The sequence below is a fragment of the Schistocerca nitens genome, chromosome 4 (assembly GCF_023898315.1).
Source record: "Schistocerca nitens isolate TAMUIC-IGC-003100 chromosome 4, iqSchNite1.1, whole genome shotgun sequence".
NCBI classification, from domain to species: Eukaryota; Metazoa; Arthropoda; class Insecta; order Orthoptera; family Acrididae; genus Schistocerca; species Schistocerca nitens.
Genome location: NC_064617.1, coordinates 493,765,319 through 493,790,046, shown reverse-complemented (window position 1 = coordinate 493,790,046; position 24,728 = coordinate 493,765,319). Strand labels below are relative to the sequence as shown.

General features: G+C 40.4%; 2 protein-coding genes across 4 annotated transcripts in view; one reads left to right on the top strand and one right to left on the bottom strand.

Annotated features, from left to right (window-relative positions):
- Window positions 1-6,190, bottom strand: part of LOC126253419 (proliferation marker protein Ki-67-like) — an 85,398-nt gene extending 79,208 nt beyond the window's left edge. The window contains exon 1 of the mRNA XM_049954743.1: window positions 6,110-6,190. The gene's annotated coding sequence lies outside the window, so the exon portion shown is untranslated. The remainder of the gene's footprint in view (window positions 1-6,109) is intronic.
- A 638-nt stretch (window positions 6,191-6,828) lies between these two features.
- Window positions 6,829-24,728, top strand: part of LOC126253420 (uncharacterized) — a 29,886-nt gene continuing 11,986 nt past the window's right edge. Inside the window, exons 1-3 of one of the 3 annotated variants that reach the window (XM_049954744.1) lie at window positions 6,829-6,899; window positions 7,004-7,151; window positions 7,299-7,365. In XM_049954744.1, coding sequence (XP_049810701.1) covers window positions 7,006-7,151; window positions 7,299-7,365 — 213 coding nt within the window. In that variant the 5' untranslated portion in view covers window positions 6,829-6,899; window positions 7,004-7,005. Of the gene's footprint in view, window positions 6,971-7,003; window positions 7,152-7,298; window positions 7,366-24,728 lie in introns of all 3 variants that reach the window. The other 2 variants (XM_049954746.1, XM_049954745.1) reach the window with 2 other exon arrangements.

The following is a 24,728-nucleotide window of genomic DNA, read 5'->3' as shown; positions in this document are numbered from 1 at the left end:
TTCCTGTTTTCCCCACCTTTCTGCCCCAAAACTTTCTGACACTGGGCCTGTTGGCTGTCCAGTCCCTGCACATTCCACGGACAGCATTTGTCTCTCTTGCCATCCACACTACTATCTTCCCCATCCCCTCCAGATTGCTGCTTGCATCCCACAAGATGTTGCATTCCAGCCTGAGATTCTGGAGTTGGCAGTCATGTGTGCATAAGGTAGGTGTGTGTGTGTGTGTGTGTGTGTGTGTGTGTGTGTGTGTGTGTGTGTGTGTGTGTGTGTGTGTGCGCGCGCGTGCGCCGAATGTCTTAATTGTGCCTGTCTGCAAGTTTGTGTGTCTTCTTTATGGTAAGTAGCAATCTATCCTTTCCAACATTGCAGATATTCCTACCTGGAGTTTCCACTGTTTGATAAAATAGCATCTGGGCCATTCCATGCCAAGTAGTCCAATTTCGAAAACGTTCCCACATGACTACAATGGATATCCCCAAAATTGTGTGTGAATGTTTGCACATTTTACTTTCGTCAATTTAACACTTACAGAGAGGTAGTCATTTGTTTGACCACATAGTGTAGCTCTCAATAGTGCATCCATGAGTTTTTGGCAACTTAGAGGCATAACATCTCCAGTAATATTTTCTTGAAAGAACCAAAACAGATCATCTTTTATAACATTATGCACTCTCTTAAGTAAAATAATAAAAACCTATTTCCTAAGCAATTCTTATACGGGTAATTTGATGCGAAGTTAGCCGACGAAATTGACATTCGAAATAAAGGTGAAGTTTAACTTTTTATCTCAGGAAGTATTTGCAAGATAAACCTGAAACTTTGCTCATAATAACTTACCAATACAAGGTCTTCAAATATAAAATTTTGTTCTTCCACTGCTTTCAAATAGTTTACGAACTAGAGGACAAAAATGAAGTTTTTTCTAAAAATGCCAAAAATGGCTATTTTCGGCTCAGTTACAGTCTTCTGCTAGCTCCTCTAAACCATTTTCATTAGAAAGACAATGTTCTAAACCACCTATAAAAATTGTATTTCGTTTTGCAATGCAAACATTTAGGGCAAAAAGCTATAATATGGAGGTGCACTGAAAATGGGCTCATACACTGCTAGTACTGAAATCTGTCACCTTTCATTCTGTTTGACAACTGTTTAGCAGACACTGTGAAAGATAATATAAAAAGTCCTAATGACAAGGGAAATTAACTATAGTAATAAAAACTGCCAAGACTCTCTACAATATCCAGCTTTACAATTTCTTTTAATGAAAGGGGACACGGAATAAAATAAAAAGAATAGTTTTCTCTTTTTTGGCTCTAATAATTTAAGGTAATCACATTTTAAAATGTAATTTTCTTGGGTTCTGTCTTACCAAAATTTCAGCATTCTACAGCAAATTAAAGACACATGTAAAAAATTCAAGTAGTTTGATGCACACTTAAGTTTAGGATCCTAAAAGAAACCTCTTCTAACTCTGACCTCTGACTTACACAAATGTGTCATCAGCTTGCGATCCTGGTTAAAGAAACCATTATGTTTGGTAACATGTAGTAAAGAAATTCACCCATGCTACTGTTGCAAAGCTATTAGGCATGGCCCCTATGGCGATGGGGATGCTGTTTTTCTCACTTTTGAAAGGACCTGTCAGTGGTTAAACCACCACAGACCATACCAACACATTTATACAATTATTCATATGTACAAAAATGTTCTACATTAACCGCAAACTATGCCAGCATAAAGTACAATATACCTTAAAGCAGAATTAAAGAATATAGCTAACACTAGCATTGTAAAATAAAAAAATACATAAATAACTTTCTATAACATGAATCCATTTCAAAAAAATGTCACGAAGATTCCTGTGAACTTCTCCAAAATTTAAACAATGTGGCAGTGCTGTAAAACCTGTACGCTATTTATATGATGTGTGCTGCAGCTGATATGCAACAATTTTACTACCATGATCTCCACAGCTTTGGTAATGAAAGTTAAACTGTGAAGTTTACAACCAGTTTGATTCTGTTATAGCAGAGAAACAGAATGGAATATCACATTTAGTTGTGACAAAAGACATCTATTTTGAATTTGTTAGTTATCCTGACTGTCTCATTTGCTAGCCATCAAGACTTTTGATTGTATTCCCAATAGTAGAACATAACAAAAGATGTCAGATTTGAGTACCAGCGGAATTTGTGCCCATTTTCAATGCACCTCCATTTTCCCATTCTTTTTGACGACCTTATATGCTCACACTGCAAAACCAAACTTAGTATTATGTAGTTTAGGACATGATCTTTCTTATGAAAAGAGTTTAATAAAGTTTGCAGAAGACTTTTTGTGAAAGATTCTGAAAACACAGATACAAGTTGACAGGTGTACTATGGGCTCAAACAAATTACTATGTCTCTGGAAGTAATGAATTAATTATCATAAAAAATTTGGTCAGAATCCAAGGTCATGCATGAACCTCTAGACTACATGGCACAGAACCACCCACAGTCTTTCTTTATTTGCAAGAAGATTTGCTTTACACATCATTCCTGCTGCCCCCACTTATTGTTTGCAGTCTTTTCTGTTAGCCTTTGTGGAACACCAACCTTCAGGAGAATTATTTCCACTTTGAGGCAAAGTCACAGTGGGTGTCACAATATACATAACTGCTACATGGCAGGAATTTGTGTGTGAAAAATTAATGAAACAGCATTACATGCCTAGACAACAGAAGACTGCTGAAAACCACAGCAAAATGTATTAAAGTATAAATACAAAAATTGAAGGAAATTGCTCTGTAGGAGATACTGTGTCACACCCCAATGAGCTACATTAACAATTTCAATTTAAAAAAATAAAAGAGAGAGAGAGAGAGAGAGAGAGAGAGAGAGAGAGAGAGAGAGAGACCTGTTATAGTCACCCATTTCCATGATTCATAGCTAAGCTCTTCAAATTAAATTGGATGGGGAAAAGCCCTACAGAGATTTGGTTTTATGAAAAAATCATAAAACTTGTCTGCTCACTGTTTTTCCAATGATGGCTCCAAAACAGATGACAAATAATAGGAATTAATATTTAATTTTGTCTTCCAAAACAGCTTCACAGAGTATTAAATCATAACCACTTCCCTTACAAGGTAATCAGCTTAAGCTGTACAATACATGAAAGAATACAAACTCTTTTGGATTGTGTAAGTGGTATTTTAAAGAAATGACATCTAACAATAGAAACTGGAACAACTGAAAGTAATTCTTAGAGCAGCATCCTACATACTTCACTTAAGTCAGGGAGAGGGGAATAACAATAAAAAAAAGTGGGGGGTGAAGGCTCTCCATCAGGGGCAGTGAGTGTGACATTCTTACTAATTTCAAGTAATCAAAAGAATATAAACAACAAGCAATAACTTAATGGCCCAAACTCTTCCAACTAAGGACTAGGGAGGTGGTGGTACAGCCACATTATAAAGACATTTTACACAAACACACCCATTACCTAAATACAATGACCAAAATAAAAAAAAACATTTCATGTCTTCATTACTGTGAATCTACAGAAAATCAGGGCCTTATTTCTTCTGCACATGTTTTTCATGTGATTCTTATTAAATGGCCAAACAACAAGCAAACATTCACAAAGAAAATTTTGTGGAAGGACACAAAATTTATAAAATGTCAAAATGCTGTAACTTCAAAAGGCACAATTATACAGCTGTTTTAACAAAAATCACTGTCATTGTTCCGATAAGCACACGTAAAAGCTCTACCTGACACTTCTGTCCACCAGCCTATTGTTAACAGCAATTTCCAAATTTGTAACCATTCTCATTTCAAAATGAAATGCATTAAAATCAACATACAACATGAAATTTGCACATAATTCAATAAATTACCCATTATAAGAAACACACACACTGCAGAGGATTTCACGTGGCTGTTTCTGGTGACTGGTGGTTTGAATCACGGTTGTGCCAAGTTTGGCCTCTATTACCGTTTATGTAACACAGCCAGCCTCAAAAAGTAATTGACAACAGCCATTACCTACTGCTTCATATACTCTGCTTTGCATTACACATCATCTCATTTTGAAAAGGGTAAAGAGAGTAACCTGGATTTACAGAGTGAGGGACCATGACAGCAGGAAGATTGGTGATCCCTATGACCAAGTATCAGACCTGCATAAAATCACAGATCTCTGGTGTACACTTTCAGCCCTGCAAGTGTGAGGCAGGGATTCTTCCCCCACCTCTGCTCTTCGTTAAGCATTTCTAAGGTCACATAATACAACATAAGGGACGAAAATGTCAACTCAGACAAAAAAATTTCAGTTCACACTACTGTCATCCACCATGTGAAACTGCCATGCATCCAGAAGAAACCTTGTGGATTTGACCAGCATCGGGCAATCTAGACCACCTGGAAGCACATTCGCGTGGGTCATGGAAGGCATGTAGACACTCCATAAGTATGGAAAATCTTCACCATCATGTGACCATGTTTTATCACTTTTTTCCAAAAGGACAGGAAACTATAGTTGAACCGGCAGTAGTTGATCCTGTCAGCTGCAGTGGGCTGGGCACAGCAGCTTCACAGTTCAACCTCGACCAATAACGTAACGCGGTTTTGTGAACACCCCTATGACAACACCTCAGTGTGGTCACAGATCTGTACACAACTACCATTTTCGCCTACAGCTGTTAGCACTTCACACATTAAAACTGCCAACAGCATTGTGAGCTGTCAGAGCTTCGTACGCCATCCTAACTACAGGGTTTTACATCCCACCGGCATTGAGATCATTAGAGACATAGCACAAGCTCTGAATGTTTTCCGCAGTGCCCTTTCAAAGGAATCTTACCAGCATTTGCCTGATGTGACTTAATGAGGGTCCCGTGTGCTAACCAAGCTACATCACTTTGCTCCACATTTTTCAACAGAAATTGGGTTTCTTTAACAACAAGATTAGTACAAAGTAAAATTAGTTGTGTTCTTGATAAACTGGAATAAGCAACAGGTCATATAGTACCACACTGAACCCACTTATCAGCAGGCCAAAAAGTTCCATGGCATAATATTTATTGACCTTTCACTCATCCAAGGCTCATCACACAATGATATTGGAATTTTAATACAAAGAAAGCAATAGCTCAAAATGCATGCTTATGACTATAGAACATGTGTCCAAATCTGGCCTTCATGAAGCAACTATCCCAGATACTACCCCTCATATTAATTTCACACAGTCGTAAACAGTAGATGTGATGCCTCTATGACATCACACAACCCAGTAACTCAAACTTTTCCATGCAGGCCTAATTTCATTTCAGTATATTACTTCTTATACCACAAATTTTCCACCAAATAATTATGTGGCCATCATTTTCCTTATTTGACTGAAGCTCCATGTCAAAAACTTTTGTTAGATATCAATATCTGCTGCAAACTTCAAAGAAAACAAAGAATTGACCCAACATTTAATGCGCATTATTAAGAGAGCTGCACACGGAAATCTAATACAATATTTATTAATCACTGTATAACAAAAGTGGAAGTTGGTGAGGGCTAAAATCGGTATTAATCTTCTAAGGTGCTGGATTATATGTTACTGGGAGAAAAACGAATACGGATTTCTTATACAAAAGTTTCTGGTGCATAATACTGTTTTCCTTTTAATGAAAAAACTTAATGTAGCTTAAACAGGCAAATGAAGTACTTTCTCTTCTTCCCTTTATTTATAAATTAACAGTGGGCAATAAATAACATCTTTACGCCAACTTTTAAGCTGGAGTTTTGCATTCGAACTCTAGTTTTAACTTCAACTTTTAAGTTCATGTTTAGTACTTCAAAATTCAGTGCTTTAACTCCAACAAATCACAAATTCCGAATCTCTTCACAAAAAAGTCGACTGTATTACGAAAATAATCGTTATGAACTAAATCTAACATAGCTGAAAATTGAGTATTTATTTTCAGATATACTGTAAGCCACTGCAGATAGTTTTGTATTAAACTGTGCATCGCGCATATTATCATTAGGGTCCCACAGACCTCCGCAATGTATACATTTATACATACAGATCATTTTCATACACATCAAAAGAAACAGTTTCAAATTATACTTACTTGACAACCGCACAACGTGGTAATAATGGAACTCACATCTCCTTATCCACAAACTAACATAACGATCATAACGACCTAGACAACTTCGAACAAAGTGTACGTTACATTTGAAAACTTGAGCATCTATGTGACTGCGACACAAGAAATAGTACGCAAATACAACTGTGTAATCAAGTTTATATTTTTGTACACTGAAGAGTGAAGTTCATAACTTTGTCTGCAACATGATAAGACTTAAGTTAAGAACGCTTATATCCCATAATTAACAACATTTTTGATTACTACAGGACGCGTAGTGTTTTCAAACAACATTTCATTTTGAATACGAGACTTGTGATTGGTTAGATCTTTTCATAACTTTGCGCGGCAACGTAAACGATATACAGAATACCAACATCCACATTTCTTCGTGCTTGAACTAAAAATGTTACAATTAATTTTGTTTCCGAACTTATGATTTCATCGACAGAATTTCGTTTTATTATTTCGTATTTCTCTTTATATACACAAAATAAACTGAATTCAAACAAAAAATACCAGAAAACAATATGAAAATTGAAATAATGGAAGAGTAATTTTGCTACAAATAAACGAATATGTCAATATTTACACCCTTATTGAAATTAAAATATACAGTTTAATTGTATTACAGTAAAATATTGACAAAATTGAGTATTCTTCACTGTAAATAAGTATTATTCTACCTCCTTAGGTATATTTTTCATGCATATATTGGTTGTGTGATTGTGAAGTAGACGCCATTCCTGAATCGGAGGAGTAACCGGTTGAAGTATGATTTGTTGATGTTGAATTTGTGATAAATAGTTGATATTTTTACTATCATCACAAACCAAGGATATGGTAGTTTTCCATTTCATATTTTTGTTGTTTCAGTAATGGGGAAATCGCCGATGGCATATCACGGACATGAGAGAAGCAGGCACCATAACTATTCTCGGAACAGTCAGTCTCGAAATCGGAGACCGGAAAATCAAGGATTCGCGCCAGCGAACTACATTTATACACCAGATCGTTTCCTAAGGTATTAGCGTGCATAGCGAAGACTTCAATCCTTACCTATAGCGAAAGTTATGCCTGCTCTCTCATATCCAGTTTCGTGTAAATGTTGTGTGCTTTACTAGATATTTTATTATTGTTTTCAATATGAAGTGTTTACGTTCATTTACAGACAGCTGCCATCGTATCGCAGGGGTAGTCAACAGAGAGGCCCAGGAACAAGCCAGCAATATTTGACGGTAATCTTAGTTGTGACATTTGTATTTTCTGTTACAGATAAATTTATCTCTTAGCTCATTTTGAATTGCATATAGAAAGAACATGTTGAGTCAGCGTTTATTTTCGATACACATGAGTAATAATGTGCAGCGTTCTGTTTTCCCTTTTACGTAAACAACTCGGTAAAATTATGTCTCTTAGCACAAAACAAATTGACAGGCATGAATAATTATTTATGTTGCACTGCTGTATCACCCCATTGTCTTTACCCAAAGGGGCTAGGAAATTTCTATTCTGATTATTTTGTTTGTTTTTAGTAAATACTATGAAAAGACAGACAACTGTGATGGAAGTGCCTTTCCTCGAACACTTGTAGTGTATGAGAAAAGAATGTTGAATTGAAAGTCTGTTTTATTCTGCATTTGCCAATCAAACTATCAGGTACCACCTAATTCAATGAACCAGTTTGTTTGCCCATTTTCCTCACAATCAGTTTCACTCTCCGCTGAAAGTCTTTGTAGGCCTACTACCTATGAACTGTGTTCACTTGGTAATATCATCCACAAGTGGGTTTCAGCATATTGGTGCTATCATCACTGTCTTTTTATTTCATTGAAACTACTGATCAAGGGTCGACAGAAGCGTCCGATCCCATGCGTCGGCTTTGACCCGTGACGTAAGGGTGTTGTCGTGTGTGACGCCATGACGACGCGGAGTTTGGCTTGAGTGTGGCTGTCTCCAGTTCTGTTTTATCTTATTTTATTTACTTTTCTGATCTGTTCGTTCTATCCTGTGAGATTTTTTTTCTTAAAAAGACAAAAAACACTAATCAGCTACTGAAGCATCTTTATCTCTTCTATGGGTTGCAGGGGTTACGACCCCTGGGGAGGTGGGTGGGTATTCAAGCATGGCTGTCTTCACTTACATGTTGTAGCTACGCAAGGCGTCTAAATTTGTTTATATTTAGTTTGCCCCCCACCCAAAACACCCCATTTCCCGCGCTTGTCCCGTTAGTGTCATTAGGCTTCTTGTGGAAAGTGTGTGTGTTTGTTTTTGTTTCCGCCATATTTGTGACGTCATGGGTCAAAGCAGACGGGCGGGATCGGACGCTTCCGTATTTCCCTGATCAATAGTTGCTTACATTTTGTAGAACCTTGATTAACTGGCAGAATAGGTTGCCTTAGTTTGTTTTGTGGTCTTGTCATCAGTTATGGTTACAGTTATATAAAATCTTGGTTGTAATGACAGTCTGATCTGTAGCTTGGCTGAGGTGAAGGCTAGGTTGAAAGTTGACACTTTGGCTGTGAAGTGACAAAGCCGACAGATGTGAAAGTAGTCAATTTGGTTGTGGTAACAAACTGACCAGTAGTGAAGACTAATTTTTACATCTGCTCAGTATGGAATAATGAAACTTTTATCACAGTTCTGACAAGACTTTGAATTACTGTATGAAGGCACTACAAAAGCAAAGCTGCTAGTAATTTTCGGTGAAATAAGAATCACCTATTTGTGGCATAGATGAGTTGAAAGATGTTTGCATAAGGCAACTAACATATTAGCTTCTGGGTAATATCCTCTAACTAGTAACCAATGCTGTGTTTGTTGGGCTGCTATTGACAAAGCCTCTAAAATATGTTTGGAGGAAAATAATAGATTCATTCGAGTCAAAGTATCACAACTGTATTTAAACTGTCTCTACTGCGCATGTGCAGCTTTGTAATAGTCTCAACTGTCAGAACTATGTGGGTTTACTCGAACTCGTATTTAGCGTAATTCATTGTCTGATTGCCTGTAGTGTTAGTTGATATCTCTACTATCTTTGCATTTCACAAATGGTTTAAATAATCATTAAGTGTACTGGATACGTCCCTCCCTCCCCCTTTTTTTCCATGCTTGTCAAGTGAAAATATTGTGTGTGTTGTGCCTCTCTTTCACTGTTTTTTTTTTTTTTTTTAAAAGGTTAAGGTACCATACTATGCTTACTACATTACGCAGAAGAAGAAAAAACCACAGACTGTGAAATTTCAGAAACAATATGAGTGATGTTTTGCGTGTGTCTTATTTTCTGCATAATGTAGAAGGCACTTATTTTCTGCATAATGTAGAAGGCAAAGTATCTTATAACCACAAATAGATGGCTACAGTGCAAGACAGACAGCAGAACACAGAAACATGAATGCAAATATTTGATCATCATGATTAGAACTTCTCGTAATATGTCATGCAAAGCATGGAAAAAATAGGTGCTGCAGTGTCGTTATTGTATTTAAAGAATGAATGACAGTTGCAGGCTTTCCTGAAACATAGATTATGATGAATGAAATTATGAAGTTTAGTCAAATGTTTCTGCTTCCCACTTAGAGTCGGCACTTCTTGGAGAACCGGTGATATAAGATGTTGACTGAAGACATTCATAATCATTTCTGATATCACTTTCCTCATCTGCATCCTGTTTTCTTTTAGCCCTACATATTTTGATTACATGCATATGATGGAAAAAATTTGATCAGTTTGTCTCATTGATTTTGATAGCATAAATTTTGTTGCTGATTGACAATACAGTACAGATGATTTGTACCAATGTTAATAAACAACAAGACACTAAATGCCCAAACATTACACCTTGAAGAAAAATTATTGTTGGTTTAGTTGGTAGGGAGTGGCCACAATGTGTCCGCTGGTTAAGAATCTGATATGCAGCTCAATTTCACTACTATATGTGTAACAGTGTAGGATGTTTATTTATGCTATGCCGCCTCACCTCTATAAAGTGAGTCAATATATATATAGTGTGGGTGTGGAAGAGAGAAATTTATTCATTTTGAAAGTGAACTTCATTTTCAAAATGAATAAATTTCTCTCTTCCATAAAAAGATCTAATCACATGCACCAAAAAAACACAGATGATGTGACATACCGAACGAAAGTGCTGGCAGGTCGATAGACACACAAACATACACACGAAATTCAAACTTTCACAACAAACTGTTGCCTCATCAGGAAAGAGGGAAGGAGAGGGAAAGACGAAAGGATGTGGATTTTAAGGGAGAGGGTAAGGAGTCATTCCATTCCCGGGAGTGGAAAGACTTACCTTAGGGGGGAAAAAGGACGGGTATATACTCGCGCACGCACACACATATCCATCCGCACATACACAGACACAAGCAGACATTTGTAAAGGCAAAGAGTTTGGGCAGAGATGTCAGTCGAGGTGGAAGTACAGAGGCAAAGATGATGTTGAAAGACAGGTGAGGTATGAGCGGCGCAAATTGAAATTAGAAATTAGCGGAGATTGAGGCCTGGTGGATAACGAGAAGAGAGGATATACTGAAGGGCAAGTTCCCATCTCCGCAGTTCTGACAGGTTGGTGTTAGTGGGAAGTATCCAGATAACCCGGATGGTGTAACACTGTGCCAAGATGTGCTGGCCGTGCACCAAGGCATGTTTAGCCACAGGGTGATCCTCATTACCAACAAACAGTCTGCCTGTGTCCATTCATGCGAATGGACAGTTTGTTGCTGGTCATTCCCACATAGAAAGCTTCACAGTGTAGGCAGGTCAGTTGGTAAATCACATGGGTGCTTTCACACGTGGCTCTGCCTTTGATCGTGTACACCTTCCGGGTTACAGGACTGGAGTAGGTGGTGGTGGGAGGGTGCATGGGACAGCTTTTACACCGGGGGTGTAAAAGCTACAAGTGTAGGAGCCAGAGGTTAGGGAAGGTGTTTTGGGGATTTCATAGGGATGAACCAAGAGGTTACGAAGGTTAGGTGGACGGCGGAAAGACACTCTTTGTGGAGTGGGGAGCATTTCATGAAGGATGGATCTCATTTGTGGGCAGGATTTGAGGAAGTTGTATCCCTGCTGGAGAGCCACATTCAGAGTCTGACCCAGTCCCGCAAAGTATCCTGTCACAAGTGGGGCACTTTTGTGATTTTTCTGTGGGAAGTCCTGGGTTTGAGGGGATGAGGAAGTGGCTCTGGTTATTTGTTTCTGTACCAGGTCGGGAGGGTAGTTGCAGGATGCGAAAGCTGTTTTCAGGTTGTTGGTGTAATGGTTCAGGGATTCCGGACTGGAGAAAATTCGTTTGCAACGAAGACCTAGGCTGTAGGGAAGGGACCGTTTGATGTGGAATGGGTGGCAGCTGTCATAATGGAGGTACTGTTGCTTGTTGGTGGGTTTGATGTGGACGGACGTGTGAAGCTGGCCGTTGGACAGATGGAGGTCAACGTCAAGGAAAGTGGCATGGGATCTGGAGTAGGACCAGGTGAATCTGATGGAACCAAAGGAGTTGAGGTTGGAGGGGAAATTCTGGAGTTCTTCTTCACTGTGAGTCCAGATCATGAAGATGTCATCAATAAATCTGTACCAAACTTTGGGTTTGCAGGCCTGGGTAACCAAGAAGGCTTCCTCTAAGTGACCCATGAATAGGTTGGCGTACGAGGGGGCCATCCTGGTACCCATGGCTGTTCCCTTTAATTGTTGTTATGTCTGGCCTTCAAAAGTGAAGAAGTTGTGGGACAGGATGAAGCTGGCTAAGGTAATGAGGAAAGAGGTTTTAGGTAGGGTGGCAGGTGATCGGCGTGAAAGGAAGTGCTCTATCGCAGCGAGGCCCTGGACGTGCGGAATATTTGTGTATAAGGAAGTGGCATCTATGGTTACAAGGATGGTTTCCGGGGGTAACAGACTGGGTAAGGATTCCAGGTGTTCGAGAAAGTCGTTTGTGTCTTTGATGAAGGATGGGAGACTGCATGTAATGGGTTGAAGGTGTTGATCTACGCAGGCATAGATACGTTGTGTGGGGGCTTGGTAACCAGCTACAATGGGACGGCCGGGATGATTGGGTTTGTGAATTTTAGGTAGAAGGTAGGGGGGGCGGGGTGTTGATGGGGTCAGGAGGTTGATGGAGTCAGGTGAAAGGTTTTATAGGGGGCCTAAGGTTCTGAGGATTCCTTGATGCTCCGCCTGGACATCAGGAATGGGATTACCTTGGTAAACTTTGTATGTGGTGTTGTCTGAAAGCTGACGCAGTCCCTCAGCCACATACTCCCGACGATCAAGTACCACAGTCGTGGAACCCTTGTCCGCCAGAAGAATGTGTGAATGCCACATGTGAAAGCACCCACGTGATTTACCAACTGACCTGCCTACACTGTGAAGCTTTCTATGTGGGAATGACAAGCAACAAACTGTCCATTCGCATGAATGGACACAGGCAAACAGGCAGACAGTGTTTGTTGGTATTGAGGATCACCCTGTGGCTAAACATGTCTTGGTGCATGGCCAGCACATCTTGGCACAGTGTTACACCGTCCGGGTTATCTGGATACTTCCCACTAACACCAACCTGTAAGAACTCCGGAGATGGGAACTTGCCCTTCAGTATATCCTCTCCTCTCGTTATCCGCCAGGCCTCAACCTCCGCTAATTTCAAGTTGCCGCCGCTCATACCTCACCTGTCTTTCAACATCTTTGCCTCCGTACTTCCGCCTCAACTGACATCTCTGCCCGAACTATTTGCCTTTACAAATGTCTGCTTTTGTGTGTGTGTGTGTGTGTGTGTGTGTGTGTGTGTGTGTGTGTGTGCGGATGGATGTGCGTGCGTGCGTGCGCGCGCGCGCGAATGTGTACCTGTCCTTTTTTCCCCCAATGTAAGTCATTCCGCTCCCGGGATTGGAATGCTTCCTTGCCCTCTCCCTTAAAACCCACATCCTTTCGTCTTTCCCTCTCCTTCCCTCTTTCCTGACGAAGCAACCGTTGGTTGCGAAAGCTGGAATTTTGTGTGTTTGTTTGTGTATCGACCTGTCAGCACTTTCGTTGGTAAGTCACATTATCTTTGTTTATAGTACACACACACACACACACACACACACACACACACACAGGGTGTTACAAAAAGGTACGGCCAAACTTTCAGGAAACATTCCTCACACACAAATAAAGAAAAGATGTTATGTGGACATCTGCCCGGAAACGCTTAATTTCCATGTTAGAGCTCATTTTAATTTCGTCCACCTACTCTCAATGGAGCACGTTATCATGATTTCATACGGGCTATTCTACCTGTGCTGCTAGAATATGTGCCTTTGCAAGTACGACACTACATGTGGTTCATGCGCGATGGAGCTCCTGCACATTTCAGTCGAAGTGTTCGTACGCTTCTCAATAACAGATTCGGTGATCGTTGGATTGGTAGAGGCGGATCAATTCCATGGCCTCCACGCTCTCCTGACCTCAACCCTCTTGACTTTCATTTATGGGGGCATTTGAAAGCTCTTGTCTACGCAACCCCGGTACCAAATGTAGAGACTCTTCGTGCTCGTATTGTGGATGGCTGTGATACAATACGCCATTCTCCAGGGCTGCATCAGGGATTCCATGCGACGGAGAGTGAATGCATGTATCCTCGCTAACGGAGGACATTTTGCAACACATTTCTACAGAAAAACCTTTTAAGGGAACAAAATTACACTAGGACGTATGAAATTATCACAAGTTTTTGATAAACAGTTCCTTTGAAAGGCTAGCAACAACCTAGAACTTCTTATCTTCAACAAGAATGCTAAGACACTGAACACAAACAGCTCTGCACATGCGTGTTCAGATCTCTTTGGGGTAGGCTTATTAAATGCTTTGGAGCCAATCAGAAGAATTTTCTCTGATCACTCAAAACTGGTTAGAATCGTCCATTGGCCCCAACTCGAACAGCTTGCACCCAGTAACAAACCGTGGGAACTGGGAGAATGCCTGTCTCGAACGCACACTCGTGGTTGCAACAGTATCTCAAAAGAACTTAATATTTGAGTGATATCTTTTCTTATGCCTAGTTTATATGAGGACACTGGGTTGCACACAACTGTGCTACCGGCCACTGCACGTGCATGCCGCACGTTTGCGCAACTCACTGGTGAAACCAAAGCACCTTCGGCTTCTTCTAGCTTTGGCAACACTAGTTGCGTGAGTTTTGAGGTTGGGTGTGTTCATAGACTGTAAACAAACTTACATATTAAATGGAGGATAATGTTTACTTCTTGAATATCTATGCTTTTCATAGGTATTAGTGGGATTTCAGTGTTGTTGAATACAGAAACTAGCAGCAATATGTTTCTGAGCTGGAGACCGTCATATGCAATCAGGGCGTAGATGTTTTAACAATGTCTCAGGTGCAGGGCAAAATTGATTAAATTAGGAGCACATAGACAAATGATTTAGGAAATATCCAGGCAAGTAAAAATCTGGCTGTGGAACAGCACTAATCTAAACGACTTAAATACCAGGGTTTGAGTTGGCGTGTTCTTTTTTAAGGAATAGAGTTGACAGGAGGAGAGGTTACACAAATCTGGAAACTGCATTATTCATGCAATATTCACCTATTTAAGTCACAGTCGTGTACCCCTTTCACAAATTGTAGTACATGTGTTTAAGCTATGAAATATTGGCGTGGTACAGATCCATATTGAAGAGAATAGTTTGCAAACCATTCTCTTGTTAATGCGACCTGCTTTGAATATCTGCATCTACACATATACTCTGCAAACCACCCTGAGGTGCATGGTAGAGGGTTTATTGCTGTTAATGTTAGTAATTATTAGTGTTACTGAAAAAGTGTTATTACCAACTAAACATGAACAGTTCTGGTGACATTCTAAGATGATTAAAAAAACTTCTTGGGTCCTCCATTATAAATGCTTTCAGCAAGGTCGCTGAGCACCCAACCTGATAACTTTTCTTTATTCAGTCGCAACTCAAAACACGTTTCTTATCTTTTACTTATGCAACAATTCCATGCAAACAAGCATTAACTTCACCACAACTTGTGCACCTGCCAAAACTTTCATCTCAGACACAACTTAGTCACCCACAAAACAATAAAACTGAAACTACTGACCAAATATGCCTAATTAGTCAGCTTCAAGTCAATGCTCATGTGTGTGTGTGGTGTGTGTGTGTGTGTGTGTGTGTGTGTGTGTGTGTGTGTGTGTGTGTGTGTGAGAGAGAGTGAGTGAGTGAACGGGAAAGCGCTGGTAGATAGACTCAATAAAAAACACACACAAATTTTTAAGCTTTCGCAACCCACGGTTGCCTCATCAGGAAAGAGGGTAGGAGAGGGAAAGACGAAAGGATGTGGGTTTTAAGGGAGAGGGTAAGGAGTCATTTCAATCCCGGGAGCGGGGGTAAAAGGGACAGGCATACACTCGCGCGCGCGCACACATATCCATCCGCACATTTGTGTGTGTTTGTGTGTTTTTTTTTATTGTGTCTATCTACCAGCACTTTCTCATTTGGTAAGTCTCAGCATTTTTTTTTTAGTTTTTAATATATATGTATTTTGTTGTCGTGGTCTTCAGTCCTGAGACTGGTTTGATGCAGCTCTCCATGCTACTCTATCCTGTGCAAGCTTCTTCATCTCCCAGTACCTACTGCAACCTATATCCTTCTCAATCTGTTTAGTGTATTCATCTCTTGGTCTCCCTCCACGATTTTTACCCTCCACACTGCCCTCCAATACTAAATTGGTGATCCCTTGATGCCTCAGAATATGCCCCACCAACCGATCCCTTCTTCTGGTCAAGTTGTGCCACAAACTCCTCCCCAATTCTATTCAATACCTCCTCATTAGTTATGTGATCTACCCATCTAATCTTCAGCATTCTTCTGTAGCACCACATTTGTAAAGCTTCTATTTTCTTCTTGTCTAAACTATTTATCGTCCACGTTTCACTTCCATACATGGCTGCACTCCATGCAAATACTTTCAGAAGCGACTTCCTGACACTTAAATCTATACTCGATGTTAACAAATTTCTCTTCCTCGGAAACGCTTTCCTTGCCATTGCCAGTCTACATTTTATATCCTCTCTACTTCAACCATCATCAGTTATTTTGCTCCCCAAATAGCAAAACTCCTTTACTACTTTAAGCGTCTCATTTCCTAATCTAATTCCCACAGAATTATCGTCCGATTTAATTCGACTACAGTCCATTATCCTAGTTTTGCTTCTGTTGATGTTCATCTTATATCCTCCTTTCAAGACACTGTCCATTCCGTTCAGCTGCTCTTCCAGGTCCTTTGCTGTTTCTGACAGAATTACAATGTCATCGGCGAACCTCAAAGTTTTTATTTCTTCTCCGTGGATTTTAATTCCTGCTCCAAATTTTTCTTTTGTTTCCTTTATTGCTTGCTCAATATACAGATTGAATAACATCGGGGATAGGCTACAACCCTGTCTCGCTCCCTTTCCAACCACTGCTTCCCTTTTATACCCCTCGACTCTTATAAATGCCATCTGCTTTCTGTATAAATTGTAAATAGCCTTTCGTTCCCTGTATTTGACCCCTGCCACCTTCGGAATTCGAAAGAGAGTATTCCAGTCAATATTGTCAAAAGCTTTCTCTAATTCTACAAATGCTAGAAACGTAGGTTTGCCTTTCCTTAATCTAGCTTCTAAGATAAGTCGTAGGGTCAGTATTGCCTCACGTGTTCCAATATTTCTACAGAATCCAAACTGATCTTCCCCGAGGTCGGCGTCTAATAGTTTTTCCATTCGTCTGTAAAGAATTCGCATTAGTATTTTGCAGCCTTGACTTATTAAACTGATAGTTCGGTAATTTTCACATCTGTCAACACCTGCTTTCTTTGGGATTGGAATTATTATATTCTTCTTGAAATCTGAGGGTATTTCACCTGTCTCGTACATCTTGCTCACCAGATGATTTGAGTTTTGTCAGGACTGGCTCTCCCAAGGCTGTCAGTAGTTCTAATGGAATGTTGTCTACTCCCGGGGCCTTGTTTCGACTCAGGTCTTTCAGTGCTCTGTCAAACTCTTCACGCAGTATCGTATCTCCCATTTCATCTTCATTTACATCCTCTTCCATTTCCATAATATTGTCCTCAAGTACATCGCCCTTGTATAGACCCTCTATATACTCCTTCCACCTTTCTGCTTTCCCTTCTTTGCTTAGAACTGGGTTTCCATCTGAGCTCTTGATGTTCATACAAGTGGTTCTCTTATCTCCAAAGGTCTCTTTAATTTTCCTGTAGGCAGTATCTATCTTACCCCTAGTGATATAAGCCTCTACATCCTTACATTTGTCCTCTAGCCATCCCTGCTTAGCCATTTTGCACTTCCTGTCGATCTCATTTTTGAGACGTTTGTATTCCTTTTTGACTGCTTCACTTACTGCATTTTTGTATTTTCACAATGAAAAATTGTGGATCTTCATCATTGAGGATCTTTACTTAATGAAATATATTTGAAAGAATAGAACAGACTTCTATTTAATAAATAAATAAATAAATAAATAAGTCTGCCTCGAGGGGCTTTGTGCACTAACTGGGTGAAGGCTATAGGTGAGAAAACAATCATTAATGGACAGCTCTGGGGCATTTGCTGTAGCCCAGTTGTGTTGGCCTTGTTCTGAGCAGCATGAGGTTCTTGGCCCAAATGGAATTTGCTAATTTACTAAAAAAATACCCTGAGGATCTGGTGGACCTTCAGTGAGTTCTCACGTCCAATGTCTTAGACATATCCTTGGGGCTTGTTCATCAGACAATTTTCCTTTGAACCTTTCCTATATTAGGATAGATTAGATCTTCTTTTCATTCTGATTGACATGTAGTTAGAAAAAATACACAACAAATATTTGCAAAGAAAAGCAGATATGGTAATTTATGTTCTACATATCCCGAGTCAGATGGTCCTTGTGGATGTGGAATGGGTCTAAGAGTCTTATATATATTTCCATTTAAAAGGTTATTTATCACACAACATGTAAAAATTTACCTACTAATTTTTTTTTATTTATTTATTTTTTTTTTTTTTTATTTATTTATTATCAGTATTGTTCTCTTCGGCAATTATACACCAGACTTGGTAGCAGGGCTGAAATCCTTCAGCTGGTAAGATCTGTAACATGTCGGTCACATTCTTTTGAATTTTCTCAAGAGTCTCAAAATAATGTCCTTTTAAAACGCTTGTTCAATGTTGGGAAAAGAAAAAAGTCTCAAGGACTCTGATAAGGTGAATAGTGGGGCTGTGAAACAAGAGGAACGCGTTTTAATGTCAAAAATTCCATGGTGGAAGTGGGGCGTTGTCATGATGCAGCACCCACTTATCTGCAATGTCCGAACTCACTTGATTTGCCCTTTTCCATAGCCTTTCAAGGACATATTTGTAAAACACTTAGTTGACAGTTTGTCGTGAAGGAACAAATTCTTTATGCACGATATCCACACCATCAAAAATCCGGATCAGCATTGTTTGGATCTGTGATTTGCTCATTTCAAACTTCAATGTGTTCTTGGGTTTGCAAAAAGATTATTTGTGCCACCGAAAAACTTATGTTCTTGGTAAGGAATGTTCCCCATCCCAATGGGCCTGTTTCAGTTTTTCAAAGGTGACATCCACAGATTCCCCAAGTTTAACACAAAATGTCATTGCTTAACGTTGCTCTAAATTCTGCCATTCCATTTTCGTAACATACAACAGAAGAACAGTTTCACTGATGATGCCCTCAAAAATCACGAGATTGCTGTATGGAGCTGAAACTTGACTGAGCACCTGGACAGGAAGAACACACCGGCCAACATAAGTAGAACAACTTAATTCACCATACGTTAGAGTGAGTGAAGCAAAGAATATTGGTGTGAGTTATTTGCTACATAAACATTGTGGGGATGGTTAGAGAACCAGAGGAGATAAAAATTTCTGTGCTGACATCATCAATTCAATTGCTGTGATAACTGGCAATGAGGAAGACATTAGTATGTCAATGTGTGGTTGCTTAGAAGGAGGGGTAGGATTGAACCAAATTTGGAGAGAAACCAATAGGGTGCCCATTCTGAAGATTCTATAAATCACCATGTTTAACCAGAAGATTCAGATTTTGGATAAATAGTTCCAATAACACAAACAGTATACCATTAAAGAATTATAGCAAAAAGACATTGTGAATTTTATATCAAAATGGTTAATGGGAATACTTTCATTGTGTAATAACATAGTTTTCAATAATATCACCAGTGTGGCATAAATACTATTAAAGTCAATTGGCAACAAGAAGGATGTTCATTGTGGAAAATTTAACTTTGTATTAAAATATAATGTTTTTCTATAATAACAGCAAAAATAATTGGTTAGTTGTGTATGTACCATATTAATCATTTTTATTTAATCTTAAGTTATTGGATCAAAGCATGTGTTAAGTCCAACACTCTCTATTTAAATTTGAAGAACACAGTTGCAGATTTCTTTCACTTTTTCACGTTTCTAGAAATAAGCTTTAAACACAGCAACATATACTTAGGTGGGAAAAGTCGTAGGCTAGTGATATGCACATATGCAGATGGTGTTAGTGTTGCATTCACAGGGTATAAAAGTACAGTACATTGGCAGAGCTGTAATTTGCAGGACAGATGACTGCAGCAGTTTGGTCCCTTAGGAATTTACACATTTGTAATTTGTACCAAGTGATTCGTGTGAAAAGGTGTTCAACATGATTATCACTGCACAATGGGAATTAACAGACTTTGAACACAGAATGGTAGTTGGAGCTAGGTGCATGGAACATTTAATTTCAGAAATCGTGAGAAAATTCAACATTCTGAGATCCACAGTGTCAAGAGTATGCTGAGAATACCAAATTTCAGGCAGGCAGTGGCCAGTGGCCTGTGGCCTTCACTTAATGACCAAGGCAGCAGCACTTGCGTAGAGTTGCCAGTGCTAACAGACAAGCAACAGTGCATGCAATAACCATGGAAATCAATGTGGGGCGTACGATGAATGTATCCATTAGGACAGTGCAGTGAAATTTGGCGTTAATGGGCTACGGCAGCAGGTGACAGTATAGTGTATGTTGTTGTGTTTAAAGCTCATTTCTAGAAACATGAAAAAGTGAAAGAAATCTGCAACTGTGCTCTTCAAATTTAAATAAAGAGTGTTGAACTTAACATGTGCTTTGATCCAATAACTTAAGATTAAATAAAAATGATTAATATGGTACATACAGAAGTAACTAATTATTTTTTGCTGTTATTATAGAAAAACATTATCTTTTAATACAAAGTTAAATTTTCCACAATGAACATCCTTCTTGTTGCCAATTGACTTTAATAGTATGTCTTTGCTAACAGCACGACATCACCTGCAGCACCTCTATTGGGCTCATGACCTTATTGGTTGGACCTTAGATGACTGGAAAAGTGTGGCCTGGTCAGATGGGTCCCAATTTCAGTTGGTAAGAGCTGATGGTAGGGTTCGAGTGTGGCATAGACCCCACAAAGCCAAGTTTTCAACAAGGCACTGTGCAAGCTAGTTGTGGCTCCGTAGTTATGTAGGCCGTGTTTACTGAGTCCTCAGCCATTCATGGACTTTGTTCCCAAACAACGTCACCAGGCCACAGTTGTTCGTGATTGGTTTGAAGAGTATTCTGGACAATTCTAGTGAATGATTTGGCCACCCAGATTGCCCGACATGAACTCCACTGAACATTTATGGAACATAATCAAGAGTTCAGTTCATGCATAAACTCCTGCACTGGCAACGTTTTTGCAATTATGAGAGGCAGCATGGCTCAATATTTCTGCAGGGGGACTTTCAGCAAGTTGTTGAGTTGCTACATTGTACTGGGCAAACGGAGGCCCGACACAATCCCATGACCTTTGTTACCCCCAGTGTATTTCACAATTTATAAAACTTTTCCTGGGTCAAGAGTAATCAGTTTTTTGTTTGTCCTGTGAAATTTTGTTTTTTTGACATAGTAAAACTTTGAATGATGCTCCTCAGATGTTTTGACAAATCTTCAAAACTTCTCTAGTGAGAGGACCCACAGGTCCTGATAGTAGTGCTTGGGACATACTAAATTGGTCAGAGCAAGATTTTTATTGACTTTTCCCCTCCACTTTAGTTTTGGCCAGTCTTTCTCCAACATATATTCACTTAGCCCGAACTACATGTATTGTGATACTGCTTAATGTTGTCAGTGATGTAATTTCACAACTTTCCCGGGCCAGGAAACCAAACTTCATTGTAAGAGCTGCATCGCATAGCTCCGATGTTGGATTGTTGCCAACACAGAAATTGTAAAGTTACTGTTGCTTTCTGAAGTAGTGCCAGTAATTTGTGTATTATATATGTGCTGGGTAACATGTTTATAAATAACACAAAAATGTTTGTATGGTCTGATGTTATATGTAAGTTGTTGAAACTTAAAATGTAGCAAAGGTGTATTAAAGATAAATTTAACTTGCTGTGGTAGTTCATTTCATCATGTATTTGTAAGCTACTGTGTAGGGTAGGTACAAGTTCAGTAGTAGTTATTGAAGAAAGATACCCCACTTAATTTCAGAAAACTGCATCAGCTAGTTTGTACATACCCAAATCAAGCACTATCACTTCCCACCATCTCAGCATTACCAACATCTAATTCTTCACCCTCTCTAGACAATCCAAAGTGCTGCTCAGTCAGTACCACAAAGGAGGTCATCTTCAGCCCCATCAAGACTATTGGAAATTCCAGTTCCTTCTTTCTTTCTTCTCCCCCCCCCCCCACTCCCCCCTCCCCCCTCTCCCCCTGACTAGTTCTTCCGATATTGACCGCCAAGCACCAAACTTCAGTGGTACACACACTGCAAATAGTCTCCTGCCACGAGTTGTTTTGTTCATCATGTTCAACGTGGTTATAATTATTAAAGTGCAGCTACTTACACAGGTCCAGTATGGGCTGGAATTAATGTGAAACCAGTTTCCACTGGGGAAAAAAACAGTTGTATTTTTTGCCATGAGTGTAAATGTGGTGCTCTGAATGGAAGAAAGTCAAATAGAAATGTTCCCATATGTAATCTACACTCCTGGAAATGGAAAAAAGAACACATTGACACCGGTGTGTCAGACCCACCATACTTGCTCCGGACACTGCGAGAGGGCTGTACAAGCAATGATCACACGCACGGCACAGCGGACATACTAGGAACCGCGGTGTTGGCCGTCGAATGGCGCTAGCTGCGCAGCATTTGTGCACCGCCGCCGTCAGTGTCAGCCAGTTTGCCGTGGCATACGGAGCTCCATCGCAGTCTTTAACACTGGTAGCATGCCGCGACAGCGTGAACGTGAACCGTATGTGCAGTTGACGGACTTTGAGCGAGGGCGTATAGTGGGCATGCGGGAGGCCGGGTGGACGTACCGCCGAATTGCTCAACACGTGGGGCGTGAGGTCTCCACAGTACATCGATGTTGTCGCCAGTGGTCGGCGGAAGGTGCACGTGCCCGTCGACCTGGGACCGGACCGCAGCGACGCGGATGCACGCCAAGACCGTAGGATCCTACGCAGTGCCGTAGGGGACCGCACCGCCACTTCCCAGCAAATTAGGGACACTGTTGCTCCTGGGGTATCGGCGAGGACCATTCGCAACCGTCTCCATGAAGCTGGGCTACGGCCCGCACACCGTTAGGCCGTCTTCCGCTCACGCCCCAACATCGTGCAGCCCGCCTCCAGTGGTGTCGCGACAGGCGTGAATGGAGGGACGAATGGAGACATGTCATCTTCAGCGATGAGAGTCGCTTCTGCCTTGGTGCCAATGATGGTCGTATGCGTGTTTGGCGCCGTGCAGGTGAGCGCCACAATCAGGACTGCATACGACCGAGGCACACAGGGCCAACACCCGGCATCATGGTGTGGGGAGCGATCTCCTACACTGGCCGTACACCACTGGTGATCGTCGAGGGGACACTGAATAGTGCACGGTACATCCAAACCGTCATCGAACCCATCGTTCTACCATTCCTAGACCGGCAAGGGAACTTGCTGTTCCAACAGGACAATGCACGTCCGCATGTATCCCGTGCCACCCAACGTGCTCTAGAAGGTGTAAGTCAACTACCCTGGCCAGCAAGATCTCCGGATCTGTCACCCATTGAGCATGTTTGGGACTGGATGAAGCGTCGTCTCACGCGGTCTGCACGTCCAGCACGAACGCTGGTCCAACTGAGGCGCCAGGTGGAAATGGCATGGCAAGCCGTTCCACAGGACTACATCCAGCATCTCTACGATCGTCTCCATGGGAGAATAGCAGCCTGCATTGCTGCGAAAGGTGGATATACACTGTACTAGTGCCGACATTGTGCATGCTCTGTTGCCTGTGTCTATGTGCCTGTGGTTCTGTCAGTGTGATCATGTGATGTATCTGACCCCAGGAATGTGTCAATAAAGTTTCCCCTTCCTGGGACAATGAATTCACGGTGTTCTTATTTCAATTTCCAGGAGTGTATTAGGAACGGGATGTGGGAAAAAAAGTCAGACAAGTGAGAAAGGCATAGTGTTGATTTCATTATTAAATGCTTCTTACACAGTTTGTTCAAAATCAGCGCCGGAGATGTCGATGAGATGCTGCATCTGTAAAATGATGTGATCAAAAGTTTCTCATAACAGTTCCAGTGGAATAGGAGCAACATGTTTCCTTCAGATCAGGTGGAGACTGAAAGTGTCCCTGGTAAACACATTCTTTTAGATATCCCCACAGCCAAAAGATGGATTGAGATCAGGTGATCTTGAAGGCCCTGCATCTGGGAAACCTCTGGAGGCAACACATTTATGGAAGGTCGCATGAACACTTTTGCAGTCAGCCACTTTGAATGCAATGTTCTATTTAAATTGTCATATATCAAGCTGCATTCAGTTTAAAAATATAAAAAAATGACACTTACCCAGACTATCATAATTCTTTACTTTAAACAATGGAAAATCCAGGATTATGAAAAGGATAGATTGCTACTCACCATGTAGCAGAGTTGCTGATAGGCACAACAGAAAGACTGTTAAACAAGTAAGCTTTCAGCCAGAAAGGACTTTATCAGAATTACACACACACACTATTTGTCTATTATTGACAAAAGCTATAATTGTGAGATTGTTTTTGTTGTTCCTATGTTCAACTTAATATTGTTTCAGTATAATTAACATAACACTACACTCAATTTAAAGAAAGCTCAATAATATACATAAATCTATACAAATTTCCTCTGAGAACAAGAAAAACAAAATTTTTGATATGATTATAATAGAGGGAACCATTCCATGCAGGAAAAATATATCTAAAAACAAAGATGATGTGACTTACCAAATGAAAGTGCTGGCAGGTCGACAGACACACAAACATACACACAAAATACTAGCTTTCGCAACCAACGGTTGCTTCGTCAGGAAAGAGGGAAGGAGAGGGAAAGATGAAAGGATGTGGGTTTTAAGGGAGAGGGTAAGGAAATGTCTGCTTGTGTCTGTGTATGTGCAGATGGATGTGTGTGTGTGTGTGTGTGTGTGTGTGTGTGTGTGTGTGTGGGCGCGAGTGTATACCTGTCCTTTTTTCCCCCAAGGTAAGTCTTTCCACTCC